The following is a 14,894-nucleotide window of genomic DNA, read 5'->3' as shown; positions in this document are numbered from 1 at the left end:
ACCTTTCAAATGACATATGACACATGACTATCCGAGCTGTATGATATTTTTTACATATTAGAGTACATGGCACAAAAAAAAAAATTTTTGTAAATTATGATTTTTTTTGGTCATTTATCAGCAAATAACTCGGCACTACTTTGGAGTTACTTAGGAGCTTTCAAATAATATCAATTTTTTGTTGATCAAGGCAGTTGTTTGAAAAATATGATTAGTAATATTGTTGCGAAGGGGGGGCATCCCGCCCGCGGCACACTTCATTTTAGAGGGACTGCTTAGCGCTCGTTAAGAGTTGATCGAAATAATTACATTTATTAAAAAGTTGAGATTCTAAGCTTTAAATTTTTGCTTTAAGCTTTACCTATTTTGTGTTATTCCTTTCAGGGACACGTATTTAACGCGTTAAATACGTGTTGTTTACGCGTGAAATACACGTGTTTAACGCGTTGTTGACACGTTAAAATTCACGTGTTTTTGGCCCTTTTGGCCTTCCATACACTGAGAGCACGATTATCCGGGAGTGACGCACTGCCAAGATGGCGACGGCCCGCTCCGCCCACTTTGAGCTTCAAAAACGCTCTTCAGAAAACTACAGGTGACGTCACGGACACTACGTCCTAGTTTTTATACAGTCTATGGTCTAGACTAGAGCGTATGAGCAAGCCAGTGTTGCCAAGTCCGCGGTTTTCCCATGCAAATTTTACCAGGGGAACCCCGCCAAAAAACGTGTATTTTATCCCCCAGAAGGCAATTTTTATTGGGGGACCCCTTTGAAAAGCGATTGGGCTAGTTTTGGGTAGCAATTGGGCGGGTTTTGTTGTGAAAACCTGGCAACCCTGGAGCAAGCATCAGTGTTTTGCCCGCTCAATCGCGGGTTACGGTGCGTTTCCACTACAGCGTCAAATCTGCGCTCAGTGCCGTTGGCAACGCTACAACGCCACTGCTTTGGGGCGTGTCAAATTTATGGCAGAGCACACCTCTGAAAAACACCCTGTTTACATTTCATCTTCTTTTCACAGCGATTGGTTGTCGCCCGTTTTTCTGACTTTTTTGCATAAAGTCGAGGAATGCCCAATCTTTTTGACGCTCTCAGCTGTCAACGCTTTTTCCGCGCCGCTTTCAATCCCATAATACACTGCGCAAGCATTTAAGCTCAACTTCCATAGGAATGAATTGAAAACACTCATTCCGCTGCGCTCGCTAGTCGCTACGTGCCAGTAGAAACGCACCGTTAAGCCCTGTTCACACTGCCAGCGACACACAGCGACATGTTTTTGTAAGAAAAATATCCATATTCAAAACGTAATAATCACTTTAATGTAGCTTGCCCTCACTGTTGTACACTGGAAGCAGTTCCGGGCTGATGATGTATGAGGTCTGTATCGGTTTTTCAGTAAGCCGTTGCCGCTGATAATATGAGTAAGCAAGTTCTAGAACGCGTACAAACAGAGTCCGTGCAAACGGAAATAGATGCAAAACTAATGTCTTTCTTTATTTGTGCTCCAATAACAATTGTTCCAAAACAACTTGCTATGAGTGTTCCTTGTTCATTAACATGTACAATCCAAGTCCATACCTTGAAGACACAGCATAAGATCATAGTTCATCTTGCACGCTACTCTGCCGTGCGGTCAAAAACTGTAGTGCGTTTGATTTATACATTGATGGTTCGAGTTGTTAATTATATGATGCAGTGAGCAGTTTAGCACCGGTTAATGGTTTAATGCAGGAGCACTGCTGTAGTTTATATAACAACTCTCTCCAACAGCAGAATGGTACTTTTATTTCTTTTAAGTCTAATTCCTAGTCATATTAGAAGGATATCTTAGTTTTACCGGCAATATATATAGTTTGTGATTGCATTTTCTAAAGATATGTCAAGACGTGCAGTCTACCAATAACATTAGAGCGACAGCAGTAGGAACGCCCACAAGCGTCTTCACAGCACAGAGTCTAGCGACATACAGCGAAAAAGTCGCTGGCAGTGTGAGCAGGGCTTGAATGGGGCTTTAGGCCTGCCCTACACCGTCTACGGCCGCTAGCGGCGCGACGCACAAAATAATTACCTATTTTGTAACATGTCTACACTGGATGCGGCGCGGCGCGACAGACAAATCCCCGACACTCGTTCTATTTATGACGTACTGAGACAAAGATTTTCAAGGGTCGCTTTGTCGCGTCCAGTGTTGTCATTACCGTTTGTTACTACAGCCTGCAGTTTGCTAGCTAGCTATGCCTTCCTCACGTTGATTCATATTACCTGTTCCTGTTGTATGGCTGTTGAAAATCCAATTAAGCTGAAGAGGAATCATCCATTCTGGTTGTATCGGTGTGTGTGACAGTTGGAGAGAGAGGCGGCAGCTTTCCCGCGAGTGGGCGTGGTTTCAGCGCAGACTGCGGACACGCACTTATTTTGTCAGGATTTTGACAACTTATTTTATTTACTTGGCGGTTTTTTATCATTCAAATTTGGGTGGTTTAATAACACATTTTTCTGTGGAGTGACAAACTCAGAACACATATTTAATATTGCTTTACACGGACTTTAAAACATCGCCAAGAAATGTAAGGACTGGATCAAAACATAAGTGGAGCGGAGTGTCTCCTCTCAACGCGTTATGTAATAACTCCATCACTTGAACTCCAGATTTTCTATTTGCCGCTCCCAGCAGACAATGAGAAAACCGTCTATTAAAGGGTTAGTTCACCCAAAAATTAAAATTAGCCTGTGTTTTACTCACCCTTGAAGCATCCTAGATGTATGCGACTTTCTTCTTTCAGACGAATCCAATCGGAGTTATATTTTAAAAAGGCTTGGAGGGGCCAGGACCATTTTTAATATAATATACTCCGATTGGATTCGTCTGAAAGAAGAAAGTCACATACACATAGGATGCTTCGAGGGTGAGTAAAACACTAATTTTCATTTTAGGGTGAACTAACCCTTTAACGAAAATACTGGACCAAACACGTTCTGTATTAATTGGACAAGAGACTGATGATTTTTTAATTTATTTTTTTACCATTTTTGTGTTCAGGTTTTTTGGGCGGGCCTGAATTGCTTTTCTTATTTTTTATTAAAGTATTGAGATAACTTTGTGTTCAGGTATTTCATAGAATAGGACATGGAGACTGCAGTCATGTGATGTTTTATGATCTTTCACCGATTGATGGCGCCACAGCGTTTCAAATGTGGCACAAGCAGTGAGAAGGGTGTTCCTGCACAACCGGAGGCTGCAGTTTCAGGACCGCAGTTGTAGGACCCTATTCTTTTGTAACAGCGCCACCTACCGAACAACTAACTCTCATTAGACTATTGGTAGGCTTAGTTAAGGTTAGGGTTGGTAGAATAAGTTGATGTACTTGCAAAGTTGCTTATAGTGAGTAGAATATCTGTTGGGGAACCATCAAAAAAAGTGTTAGCAGATATTTAGCATACAGTCTACTAATACTCTAATGACTGCTAGTTGACATGTAGTCGCAGAGTTACTTATCAACAGTTGTCTAAAGGCTACCATCAAAATAATCAAATTGATATTACAATAAAAATAGTTCAAAGCAAATGTGTACACATTCATTTGATCTGATATCAGATATTATGGCTGTTTGAGAAAAATTATTATTATTATTATTAATAAGTGGTCTTTGTCTGCTTTAAGTACAGTGAAGTTACTTCACTTAAAGCAGACAAAGAGCACTTAATAATAATAAGACCACATTAAAGCATTTTGGAATGTTTTCATGAAGACAGTATCAAACAAGTTTTCACACTAATACAGTAAGCTACAGGTAAATCTGACACATCTCACATCAACATGCTTTTATCATCTTTTTAAGTTTAATTAATGTGCTGGCTAGATTTACTTATTGTAGTCATTATGTCAACAAGGTTTAGCTTAATTAAATCATGGTCACGAATTAAGAACATAGTAATAATCAATAAAATTAGGAATCGGGAATTCATTATTAATTCTTAGCAGTTCTCACGTTGGCTACGTAAACTTTGCATAATTTTAAGGTTATAAAATAAAACTTAATTGAAAATCGGTAAAGTTACTCACTCTGATTGCTGTCCATGTCGTCCATCTTTAGTGATCCAATTCGGTAGGTGGCGCTGTTACAAAAGAATAGGGTCCTAGAACTGCGGTCCTGAAACTGCAGCCTCCGGTTGTGCAGGAACATACTATTGCAAGCAGTTGGTTTGGGATGCCAGACACAAGTGATATATGAAATATTCAACAAAAGACAAGAATACCTCAGGCATCGTTTGAAAGGGTTTATTTATTTTTCATTGATGAAACATTACAACTACTAAAAAGAAAACAAACATTTGTTTCCTTTTACAAAAAAGCAGGTAGCCCTTTAAAATCTAAAAAAAAAAAAAAGACAGTCCTACCAAGACAATCCATATTCAGCAAGTCTGAATGTTCAGTCTAAAGCCTTTAACATTACTAGCACAGGACATATTCCACAAGAACCTGACATCTGCTACATTGTCTAGTCCTCAGTCCACAAACATAGCACAACACTGTGTGGCATGCAAATGTATGAGCCCCTCTCTGCTGTTTTATAACACAAGCCTGACTTTTTCTCCATCACTTACATTTAAACTACATGCTAAGCTTATTTCGCACTAACATTATACAAAAAGACAAAAACAATGCTCAAGTACTGTTACAAAGATCTGCTTGTACTCACTCATGTAGGTACATCAGTGCAATTTACCCCTGAATGATTTTGGTTTTGCCAATTAAAGCATGCAGCTCCATTAAACAGAAAACATATTCTTTATGATAAAAAAGTCTGAAGGATGACCCAAGTTGCTATCTTATTTATGTTTCCATCTGCTGACAGAAGTTCTTAGCTCTTTTGAGGCATGTAAGATGTGTACAAGTGCATAGATGGCTGTCAGAGTTGCATTTGTGAGGAAGGAGGTTGATTTTTCTCCTTCGCACACTCTGAGAATATTATGTCTTATGACCTTCTGTCATGGGAAAGCATTTGGGGTGGGTGCGCGGCTTCTAGGGCCGTCAATTTTCTCCGTCTAACGAATTTCCACCTGTGTGCCAATGCTCCACAGTTTATTACCTCGGACCAGAGTAGGTGACAGAATAGGTGTAGCAGTGTGACAACTCTAGCTGTGAATCAACACTTCCGCACAGCCAGCCAGCCAATCAATCAGTACATCTACAGGATGTTCTCTATTAGTTAATTTGAAGCTTGGGCCAAACGTCTACCTGTTCTCTACGCTAGCCGAGAAAAAACAGTAGGCCCAGATCAACCCAAATCTCACTGCAGACACTAAAGCACTTTAACTTTAATGTATTCTGCATTCAGAAATACTCCAGAGAGGATGTGGATTGCGCTGTCATCCACTACCATACAGACTGCAGTCCACTGCAGTAAAGGGTGTAAGCCTCCTCTGCATCCTGGTTCAGCAGAAATCTTCAGGTTTAGGGAAGCCCCAGAGGACTTGTTTCCTTTATCATCACTTCTCACAGCTTCTAGAGTGCCAGTGATTGTACATGCTTGCTGAAATCTGCAAAACACCTCACTATCCTGCCAGAGGAAGACATTATTTTTGTGCCTCATTTCTTCAGTGATCTATATTTAGGAGGTAGGATGTTTGCCATTTTACTTGATTTGGCAGGGCATATGGTGAGAAAATTGCAATGCAGTTATATATAGTATGCATGCTGGGATATACCTATCTTGGCAAATGTGCTAAGAAGTTTGCAATGAAATAAGTCAGCATGATTTAATGAAGTCCAAGATAACAGCTAAGGATCTCCAGGTATCTCTTGGCCTTGTTCATACATCCACCATGGAATAAAACGGTGAACTGGAGAGGTGTACTATATGGAAGGACGGCTCATCAGTATGAATGCTGGTGCCTATTTTAAGGACAAATTTTCAGACATTTCTTAAGGCAGTCACACAGCAGAACAGAAGCGCAGTGCCGCATTGCGTCTAGGACAACTCACTGGTAAATACTTAACCTAATCACCAAACAGGCAAGAATTCAGTTCAAGAATGGTGGTCAACAAAGTGGCATCCTTGAGTTTAAAGTTTGGTGCTTGAAAAAATAGAGCAAATGGAAAGAGAAAGGGCATTATATCTCTCTATATGAAGCATACAGACTTTATCAAACTCACAGAAAGACAAACACAATGCACAATACACAATCTTCCAGTATACACAGCCTCAGTCGTAGCTAATTGGCACCACTGGTGTGTGTACACTCATAGAAAAACATATGTTCAAATTTTAAAGACACGGCGTGGCGCTTCTTTTCCAGTGTGCGACCCCCTTATGGACAAAACCATTTTGCTATTCAAAAAGCTGTTCCAACCACATTGTAGGAATATTATTGACACTTTTGCAGGGTCTGTGTAAGGTGGCCCAATGAATTACTACAAATGGAATTGGAGAATGGTAAGGTTTCTGTCTGTGAGCTGCAGCATATGATTAATAAGGTTTATGAAGTGAAATGTTGTGGCAGGATCTGAAGCCTGCAGCTCCTTCAATATTAATGTCCTGAAGCAGTTTTGCAAAAAGGAAACTGGCCAATGAGTAACAGGACAGGGATTATTTTAAAGTCAGTGCTTCTGAGAAAGCACATATAAACTGTTCCTCCACTGTTGTTTTGTTTTGAATTGATACAATATCATAGGGAAAGATCGGTTCATATTTTAGGTCAAATTTGACGAGCACTACAGATAACTCCAACGGGTTAACAAACTTTCACTCATCATTATTTCTAAACGATAAGTACATCCTTCATAATAGCTGTTTCCAAGCAACAGTTAAAAACTGTCACACTTGCACCCACGGCATCTGAATTTAAATCTGAGCAAGAAGGGGAAACAAATTATACTCTGTTTGAGACAGATGCAATATCTTACTCCGACCCTGACAGACTTTGGTAAGATGAAAAAAAAAAATCCTTATCTGCTTCCATTTTTCCTGTTTGTTAGAGTACACTGGAGAAAAGTGAAATCAGTAGTACCTAAGGTAATCCATCAGATGAATGCATCAGTTACAGAGGCCCCTAGGTGGTAATATTCCAGCCATTTTGATTAACAGTTTGTCCCCAAAGCTCCATCCTTGTGGTACAGCAAAGCTGGCGTTCAATACTGACTTAAAACCAGTTAAAATCAGATAATTAAGACTCTGATAAAACAAACTGGTCCTAAATAAGCATAAATTCAAAAAAGCTACATATCTGTCACATGACATTACAGCGGTTCCTCTGCAATGCCCCTTGGAGTCGGATAGAGGTGTGGTTCGGACGCAGTCCTCGTGCCACGGCTATTCCCAGGAGCTCTTTGAAGAGCAGAAGCACATGCCAGTTATACTTAGCAGAGCACTCAACATAGCCGCACTTCCAGGTTTTCTTCACCAGGACAGACACGGCCCTGCGCTGGGTGAACCGATGCCGCTGAAGGTCCCGCTTACTGCCCACCACCAGGATGGGCACCTCACTACTGCTGCCCACTCTTATGGAACGACACAGAAAGAGACGAGAGAGGAAAGGTAGGTGAGATGGCAGAGCAATAAAAAAGAGGTTTAAGAGGGAATTAGCAAGTAAAACAAAGCGACCCCATGAGAATCGATCCATTTCCTAGGTGACATTTATGCTGGACATAATATTTGTTCATGTTTGCACGATAATATCTTCAGCAAACATGCAAAGACACACACACACACAAACATGAAAAGTCCCTCAGCTCCTTGACACGCTCTAAAAAAATGGCACTGAGCTCATAATGTGTGCTGGAGAATGCATGATGTGTGTCCTTTCTCAGCGCTTGACTGTGCTTGAAGGTCACAGACACACACACACACAGACACACACACACAAACACAATGAAGAATGAAAGCATTTCATGTTCAGGGGGCTTCAATGGCAAGTGTGTGTGTGTGTGTGCATCTGAAAAAAGTGCAATAAATTTAATTGCCAATTCACTGTTGCACAAGGAGCTCAAATAAAAATGCAAGGTTTCATTTATTTGCTTAGAAAATGTCAAGTGTAACAGCCTGCTTGAATATGTAGCTATTAAATAAATGTCTGGCCAATTAATATAGTATTGACTATCTTTACATAATAGCTAATTACCAAAGGCTCCATGCATACACAAATTACATATCATAAATATTTAAAACCTTTATTTTAACACGTTAAATTTAATTGAGGACCCAAGGGTATTCCATATTATTCATTTTAATATTAAAAAGCATACTACTGCTCTTATTCTGATTCTACTCATTTCAAATCTGTCAGATATTGAGGATTTATGCTATTATATATGTGTGTTCAGTATAGACAGAGAGAAAGAAAAGAATTTGCAAGTAATTTCAGCATAAAAGAGCTGAATAATCTGTCAAAGACACCAATGTCATTGTGTTTAATAAGCCTACACCAATCCCTCATTCCTGTGTCTGGGTGCTTGTGTCATGTTTTACACTGATTTATCCCCGTTTCATATAGTTTATCTGTGCTCTCTCAGTATGGCTTCCCCCCGTCTCCCCTCTCACTATATCTTAAACCTTTCAAGTCCATGTTTAGTCAAAGAACGTTTGTAAAATTTTCTTCTATACCACAGCTGCTCTGCATGTGTATTCAATATTCTACCACATCAAACATCCCCATGCAATCTCTATATATTTAACTGAATACAGTGATCATTAAAATCTTATAGTCTAAAGGACTGTTTGCACTTAGACTGAGGCGTCCTCAAAGCAGTGAAAACGTGAGCAGCATTTGTAAAACAGAAGTGTGATATTGTGGGCGGGGAAAAGGGCTAAAGGTGGAGACTGCAGATAATTTTCTGTCATTCCTTCTGTTCACATAAGACCTTTATGCAAATACATGATGCTGCATGCAATCTATGGTGCACAAGACCTGCATATGTAAAAGGATTTTCTCAAAGGCACCTATTATATTCTTATCAGCTGTAGTAAATGGTGACAGTGTCTATGCTATGTCACTCATCCATATTCTCAAATGTCACCTCATTATCTCAGCATCAGCTGGGGAAACAAGGGCCAACTGTTATTAAAAACATCAAAACCATTTAGTAGTTTGTCAGTGCAGCTGATACAGTTACATTAATCAGTGCTGATGTGCGTCGTACTGCTACTGAGCTGTTTCATGACCACGGTTTGTCCCATTCTAACAATAATAGAAGGAATGTCAAACATTTGCTTTTGTTTGGATCTATTATAACATGATAATGATTCTCTGTTATTCTTTGAGGTGGGTCATTTCAGGTTCTGAATGAGCTCTGTCGTACCTGTTATCCACAATTTGCTGTCGGATCATCTTGACATACTCAAAGCTCTCCACACAGCAGATGTCATAGACCAGAATGTAGGCGTTTGCGCTGCGGACCCCTCTACACCGCGCATCCAGCCACTCCTGATAGAAACAAACAGACAGACAGACAAAAACAGATGACCACTGATTGATTGCTTGACAAAGCCAATGTACAATTCATTTATGAAAATAACTTCCAATCAAATATAAAAACATTATTACAACATTGCACAATGTTGCATTTTGGTTGTAGTTTAGGTCATGTGGCGGTACGAAAACATTTAAAGGTCAAGAAACCATGATTGTGATCAAACAAGTGCAGCCGACGTGTACTTTACAGATTTAAATGATCAGAAAAAGACCACATTACAACTGTCACGAATCCAGTCTATAAACTTCCGTTCTCTCACGCTACACAGACTGTTACACATCACCCTGGACTACATTTCCCATGCTCCATTGCACTAATCACAAGCTCACCTGAAACCAATCACACAGCTGCTACCAATAACACACACTCTATAAATCAGTCTCACACCACCATTCAACGCGGAGTATTGTTTAGCGTTTATCACTTTGATAGCTATTTTACGGAGCCTGCCCTAGTTTTCATAATCTAGTCAGTCTTGCCTTGCCTGTTTTCCTGGTTCCTGATTCTTGCCACGTATCTTGGATTAACCCTTTGCTTGCTGATTCGGACTGTTTGCTCCTCGCCTGGTCTTATGCTCACGTTTATGGATTACCCCTCTTGTCAAGCCCTCTGGATTACGTTTGCTGTCATCTGACTCCAGCCCGTTTAGGATTGCTCTTTTGTCTTGCCTGTGCCATACCTGTTTGCTGTTGTTCGAGCCTGCCTGTGTTTTTGACTGTTTATTAATAAAAGCTCGCACATGGATCCGCACGCCTCTCGTCTCGTCAGCCCCGTAACAACAACTTTGAGAAAAAATTTATTAGTTGCAAACACTAAAATTTTCAGTTTTCTTTACATAGCCTAAAAATATCAGCATATTTTTGGGGTGATTTAAAAAAAAAAAGTTTAGGTCTTTATATAAAATTATTGATAAATTGTAAAAAATAATAATATAACTACTGATACTGAATTTCTGATAGGAGGCCAGATGTGGCATATCATGTCATACCATGACATTAAATGTTATTGTTTTATTTGATAAATTACATAAATTATTTGAGCAGACCTCTCTGTCTCAGAAAACATTTTGTCATTATGCTTCGGAGTGATTTTTTATTAAATATTGTACAAAAAGAATACTCATTCAAGCTGTTTTGTTCTTCTCTCATTAAATTGCATTATGTACATATTAGGCTTGCCGCGATAGACGGTGCTGACGGAGATACCGGTATTAAGCCGCAACACCGGTAACGTCATTTGCCCACCGCGTCACCGACCCCCACCGTCGTGATACCGGTATTACCGGTGTTGTCACACGTCGATTAACCGGTGGGAAAATTTCCTCACTGTCACAACCCTAGTACATATCAGCCTTCAGCTACTAAAATATCACTGGATTTATTTACCTTATTTATGGAAAATCTTTGAAAGATATTCAGAGTTTGTGTGAGGCATTAAACAAGCAAACTAGATATTGACCATTTCACAATTTGAGTTGAATTACTGAAATAAATGAACTTTTCCACGACATTCTAATTTATTGAGATGCACCTGTAGGCCTACATTCTGCTGTGTTTACTGACTCTGAAATAATCAACACAAACTTTAGCGTTAGGCTATTTTGATAGATTTCTTCAGTCTATTTTTGTAGTATCATCTATTTCAGAAAATTCAGCACAGGAAGATACGTAGATACATACGTATCAAAACAAACAAATGCTTGGATACAGCACTCTGTGAACAGCCAGCTTCTTTGGCAATGAATGTTTGTGGCTTAATGTGGCCTTATGAAGGGTGTCAGTGATTGTCTTCTGGACAACTGTCAGATCAGCAGTCTTCCCCATGATTGTGTAGCCTAGTGAACCAAACTGAGAGACCATTTTGAAGGCTCAGGAAACCTTTGCAGGTGTTTTGAGTTGATTAGCTGATTGGCATGTCACCATATTCTAATTTGTTGAGATAGTGAATTGGTGGGTTTTTGTTAAATGTGAGCCAAAATCATCAAAATTAAAAGAACCAAAGTCTTAAACTACTTCAGTCTGTGTGCACTGAATTTATTTAATACACGAGTTTCACAATTTGAGTTGAATTACTGAAATAAATTAACTTTTCCACGACATTCTAATTTATTGGGATGCACCTGTACATACATGCAATACATACATAAATAAGCAAGCTGTGAATAGATGCTGACGTCACACATTTGTTCATATATCAGCGACTCAAATACTGTTAGCCTTTGAGACCATAGGAAAACTACTAACTAAATCAAGTCCCACCTTAAATTTATTTTTTCTCGAGAAGATGTTTCACTCAGATAATATGGGAAGATGATCACAATTTCCATTTCATGCTGAATTTAAATAGTTTTCAATGACAAACACAGTGTGAAATTAACCTAGGCTTCAAAAAAGCTGCAAGTGAAAAGTCTGGCCTCACAGGACTAACCACAACACATCCCTAATAACTAAACTCTAAAGAATCAGTGATTGAACCAAATAGAGCTTGCATGTGGTGAAATTCCAGTAGATCTTGTTTAATTGCCATATTGATTGTGATCTGCATTTGTGTGTGTTGGGCACAGAAGAAAGATCGAGTGAGAGAAGGAAGTCAAATTGAAGCCATTCGTCACAAGCTGATCTTGCTTATAAAGAAAATCGATGTCAACTGTAGCAAAGACAGTGGTTGCACATTCATCTCGACAGAGGAATAATTACCTTCATCCTCTACTGATGTTAGAAAAGCAGCCTGCTGCTAATATTTCACACTCAGAGATGACTACTGTGATTCTGCACTCGTGCACGCTCACACATTAGTGTATAGGCCTAATAATAATGAAAGCAATCAGGTGTGCAGATAAACACACTGACATATTGTAGATCATTATAGTGTGAAGGACTCTTAAAGGGATAGTTGACTCAAAAATGAAATGGTATCATGATGTCGTTCCAAATCTGTATGATTACCTTACTTCTTTGGAACACAAAAGAAGGTGTCTGGAATCATGGGTTCGAAACGGACTTTTATTATGTAGACAGAAAAACACTAAGGCACATTTTTGTGCAAAATATAGCTTTCTGCATTCCCACCACACTCTCCAACTTTATGACTGATCATCTATAAAACCAAAGAATAGAAGGGGATAGAGTCTGTGTGTTTGGGTTTAAAACAGGAAGTCTTTGTCCTTTTTTCCCCTCTCTCTTTTGCTTTTTTCCTTTTTCAATTTTCTGCACATCAAAAGCAGATGCCTTGCCCTCCGTCTCCACTGGGAAATCTGACGGTTCTCAGACCTTATTAAGCACAAACGCAACATTCTATGAGATTTTACGGAGTTCTAGCTCAGTGATCAGTGGTAGATTGAAGCAATTATCTGCAGTGGTTTTGAGCATTAACTATGGTGCTAGAGCGCAAGACAAATTTATGTCAATTAAACATGAGCCTCGAAGCTTTGGGTCTTTTCTGCTGAGCACTGTTCTCACATAAATGCTCCCTCGGTGTGCCTGTTAGATGTTTCAGATGCGCTGCCATCCCCATCAAAGCTAAAAATAGAAGCTTCTCTCTCTCTCCTTGCCAAGCCTCAGTTCTGTTCTTTCCTGTGAGTGTGAGAGGGGACACGTTCAGATTCACTTTCATCATAATTCAACATTCTCCTCTGGGCAAGGAAGGTATCCACTTAAAGCAAAAACTTGGAAGATGTCCACCAGAAATTGCTGAATGGGTAGCTGTGCTGCTGAAAGCTGCCAAGCGTGTTCACAAATAAATGTGATCTGATCCACGCGTACGTTTGATGTGCTGCTGAATGGACAGCTTGGACAGACACTATTGTTAGGCTAAAATAGGAGCAGGAAGGGAACTCTATTCAGAACCACATAGAGCTCCATCAGTTTGATAATTCATTGATAGTTATTTCTCGAAATGTCTTTCTTTCTTTCTATTATTAGTTTTCTCAAAATTTTTAAAGGATGTTCAATAACAAAAACTTGAATTCTATTAAATATGATTAAAAATATATTTGAAACACTGTTCTAATACAATACCTAACGCATTCATTTTTTTTGTACATAATACTGCTGAATCTTTCTCTCTAAGCCACTTGTTTATTCATGACTGGAGGCAAAACAAAATCATTCTTTCAGCACAACATTCATTCATCTATAAAACAGTCAGGTGGCAGAGGTGCCAAATGTAGATGTGGAAATAATCCAGAAAAGATGCAAATAACCGTGTCTCAGTTAAATCATTACATGCCAGGGAACTAAACTGCTTGTTCATTATCATCATCTTTATTTCTGGCTCAGTCCCTGATAATTGATGGTACACTCTAAAAAATGCTGGGTTAAATACAACCCAGTGCTGGGTAAAATAGGGACAAACCCAGCAATTGGGTTGTTTTGACCCAGCGGTTGGGTTACTACCCAGAAGGTTGGGTTAAACATTTAACCCAACCGCTGGGTCAAAACAGCCCAATTGCTGGGTTTGTCCCTATTTTACCCAGCACTGGGTTGTATTTAACCCAGCATTTTTTAGAGTGTATAATTACTCAATTATATTTCTTAATTTTATGCTAAGGTATACAGCTAGAATTATTGTGTTGGTTTCTTTTTACTTCCCACTGACACTGTGATGTATGACAATGCATCCTAAATTGGAGATTACACTTTTCAGGCGTGAAAAACAAAATAATGAGAACATCTGTCCTCGAGACAGCCCAGTTCTGAACGGCATTTGTTTTAAAGGCAGATGAATTTAATATTGTCTCAAAAGCTTGAGAAGGGTCACTCACAGGAATATTTCATTCCAATTTTATGTAATGTTTTTAGTTTTACATTAAAAGAGAGTTTAAAAAGCTGTTAAAGCTGTGCATGAGTGAGTGAATTTAGAAAATCTGTGTGAATCTCCACTGGTTAGACCATAATCACTTTTGCAGTTTAAACACTTGACAAGAGTGATAGATTGATCCGTTTATTTTGTAAGTAACAAAATGATCCTTCACATAACAAATCGCCCTTATTCAGGGGATTGAAAGAGACAGAGTAGTTGAAAGAAAAAATGAGTGCCATAGAATGAGAGGAAAAGAATGCAAGAGTCAAGAGTTAGCAGTGTGACATTGGCAAAAGCATTGCGTGGCAAACCAGTGCTGAATGAGAAGAGACCCTACAGCCACTGAGAGTCAGTCGTGTCAGAGCACAGAGCAAGAAAAACAAAACCCAAGTTAATATTCCTAATTTCACTGGCTAAAAGAACAACCAAAATCTGCCACAAGCACATTTTCTCCTCAGCTAGTGGTGAGAAACAGTTCAGGAGAAGTGCATGGCTCTGGGCAAAGTGAATTCTATCACATTCTGAGGACCATTACATGATCAAGCAACTGCTGTAGACGCGGGGGAACGTGTCACTGAGCCCTCTGTTGCCATAAGTGAGAAAGAACAAGAGCGAGAACGAGAA

At 39.3% G+C, this 14,894-nt stretch overlaps 2 protein-coding genes across 2 annotated transcripts in view; both read right to left on the bottom strand.

Moving 5' to 3' along the window:
- The window catches only part of osbp2b (oxysterol binding protein 2b), a 74,160-nt gene extending 71,833 nt beyond the window's left edge, over positions 1-2,327 (bottom strand). The window contains exon 1 of the mRNA XM_016558090.1: positions 2,261-2,327. The gene's annotated coding sequence lies outside the window, so the exon portion shown is untranslated. The remainder of the gene's footprint in view (positions 1-2,260) is intronic.
- A 4,849-nt stretch (positions 2,328-7,176) lies between these two features.
- The window catches only part of LOC107744439 (ras-like protein family member 10B), an 18,910-nt gene continuing 11,192 nt past the window's right edge, over positions 7,177-14,894 (bottom strand). Inside the window, exons 2-3 of the mRNA XM_016558092.1 lie at positions 9,297-9,421; positions 7,177-7,499 (exon numbers count right to left, since the gene is read on the bottom strand). Coding sequence (XP_016413578.1) covers positions 7,229-7,499; positions 9,297-9,421 — 396 coding nt within the window. The 3' untranslated portion in view covers positions 7,177-7,228. The remainder of the gene's footprint in view (positions 7,500-9,296; positions 9,422-14,894) is intronic.

Source organism: Sinocyclocheilus rhinocerous, unplaced genomic scaffold, assembly GCF_001515625.1.
Source record: "Sinocyclocheilus rhinocerous isolate Xijiao unplaced genomic scaffold, SAMN03320098_v1.1 scaffold196, whole genome shotgun sequence".
NCBI lineage: Eukaryota > Metazoa > Chordata > Actinopteri > Cypriniformes > Cyprinidae > Sinocyclocheilus > Sinocyclocheilus rhinocerous.
The sequence above is the reverse complement of the archived record's forward strand: the minus strand, read 5'-3'. Positions and strand labels throughout refer to the sequence as shown.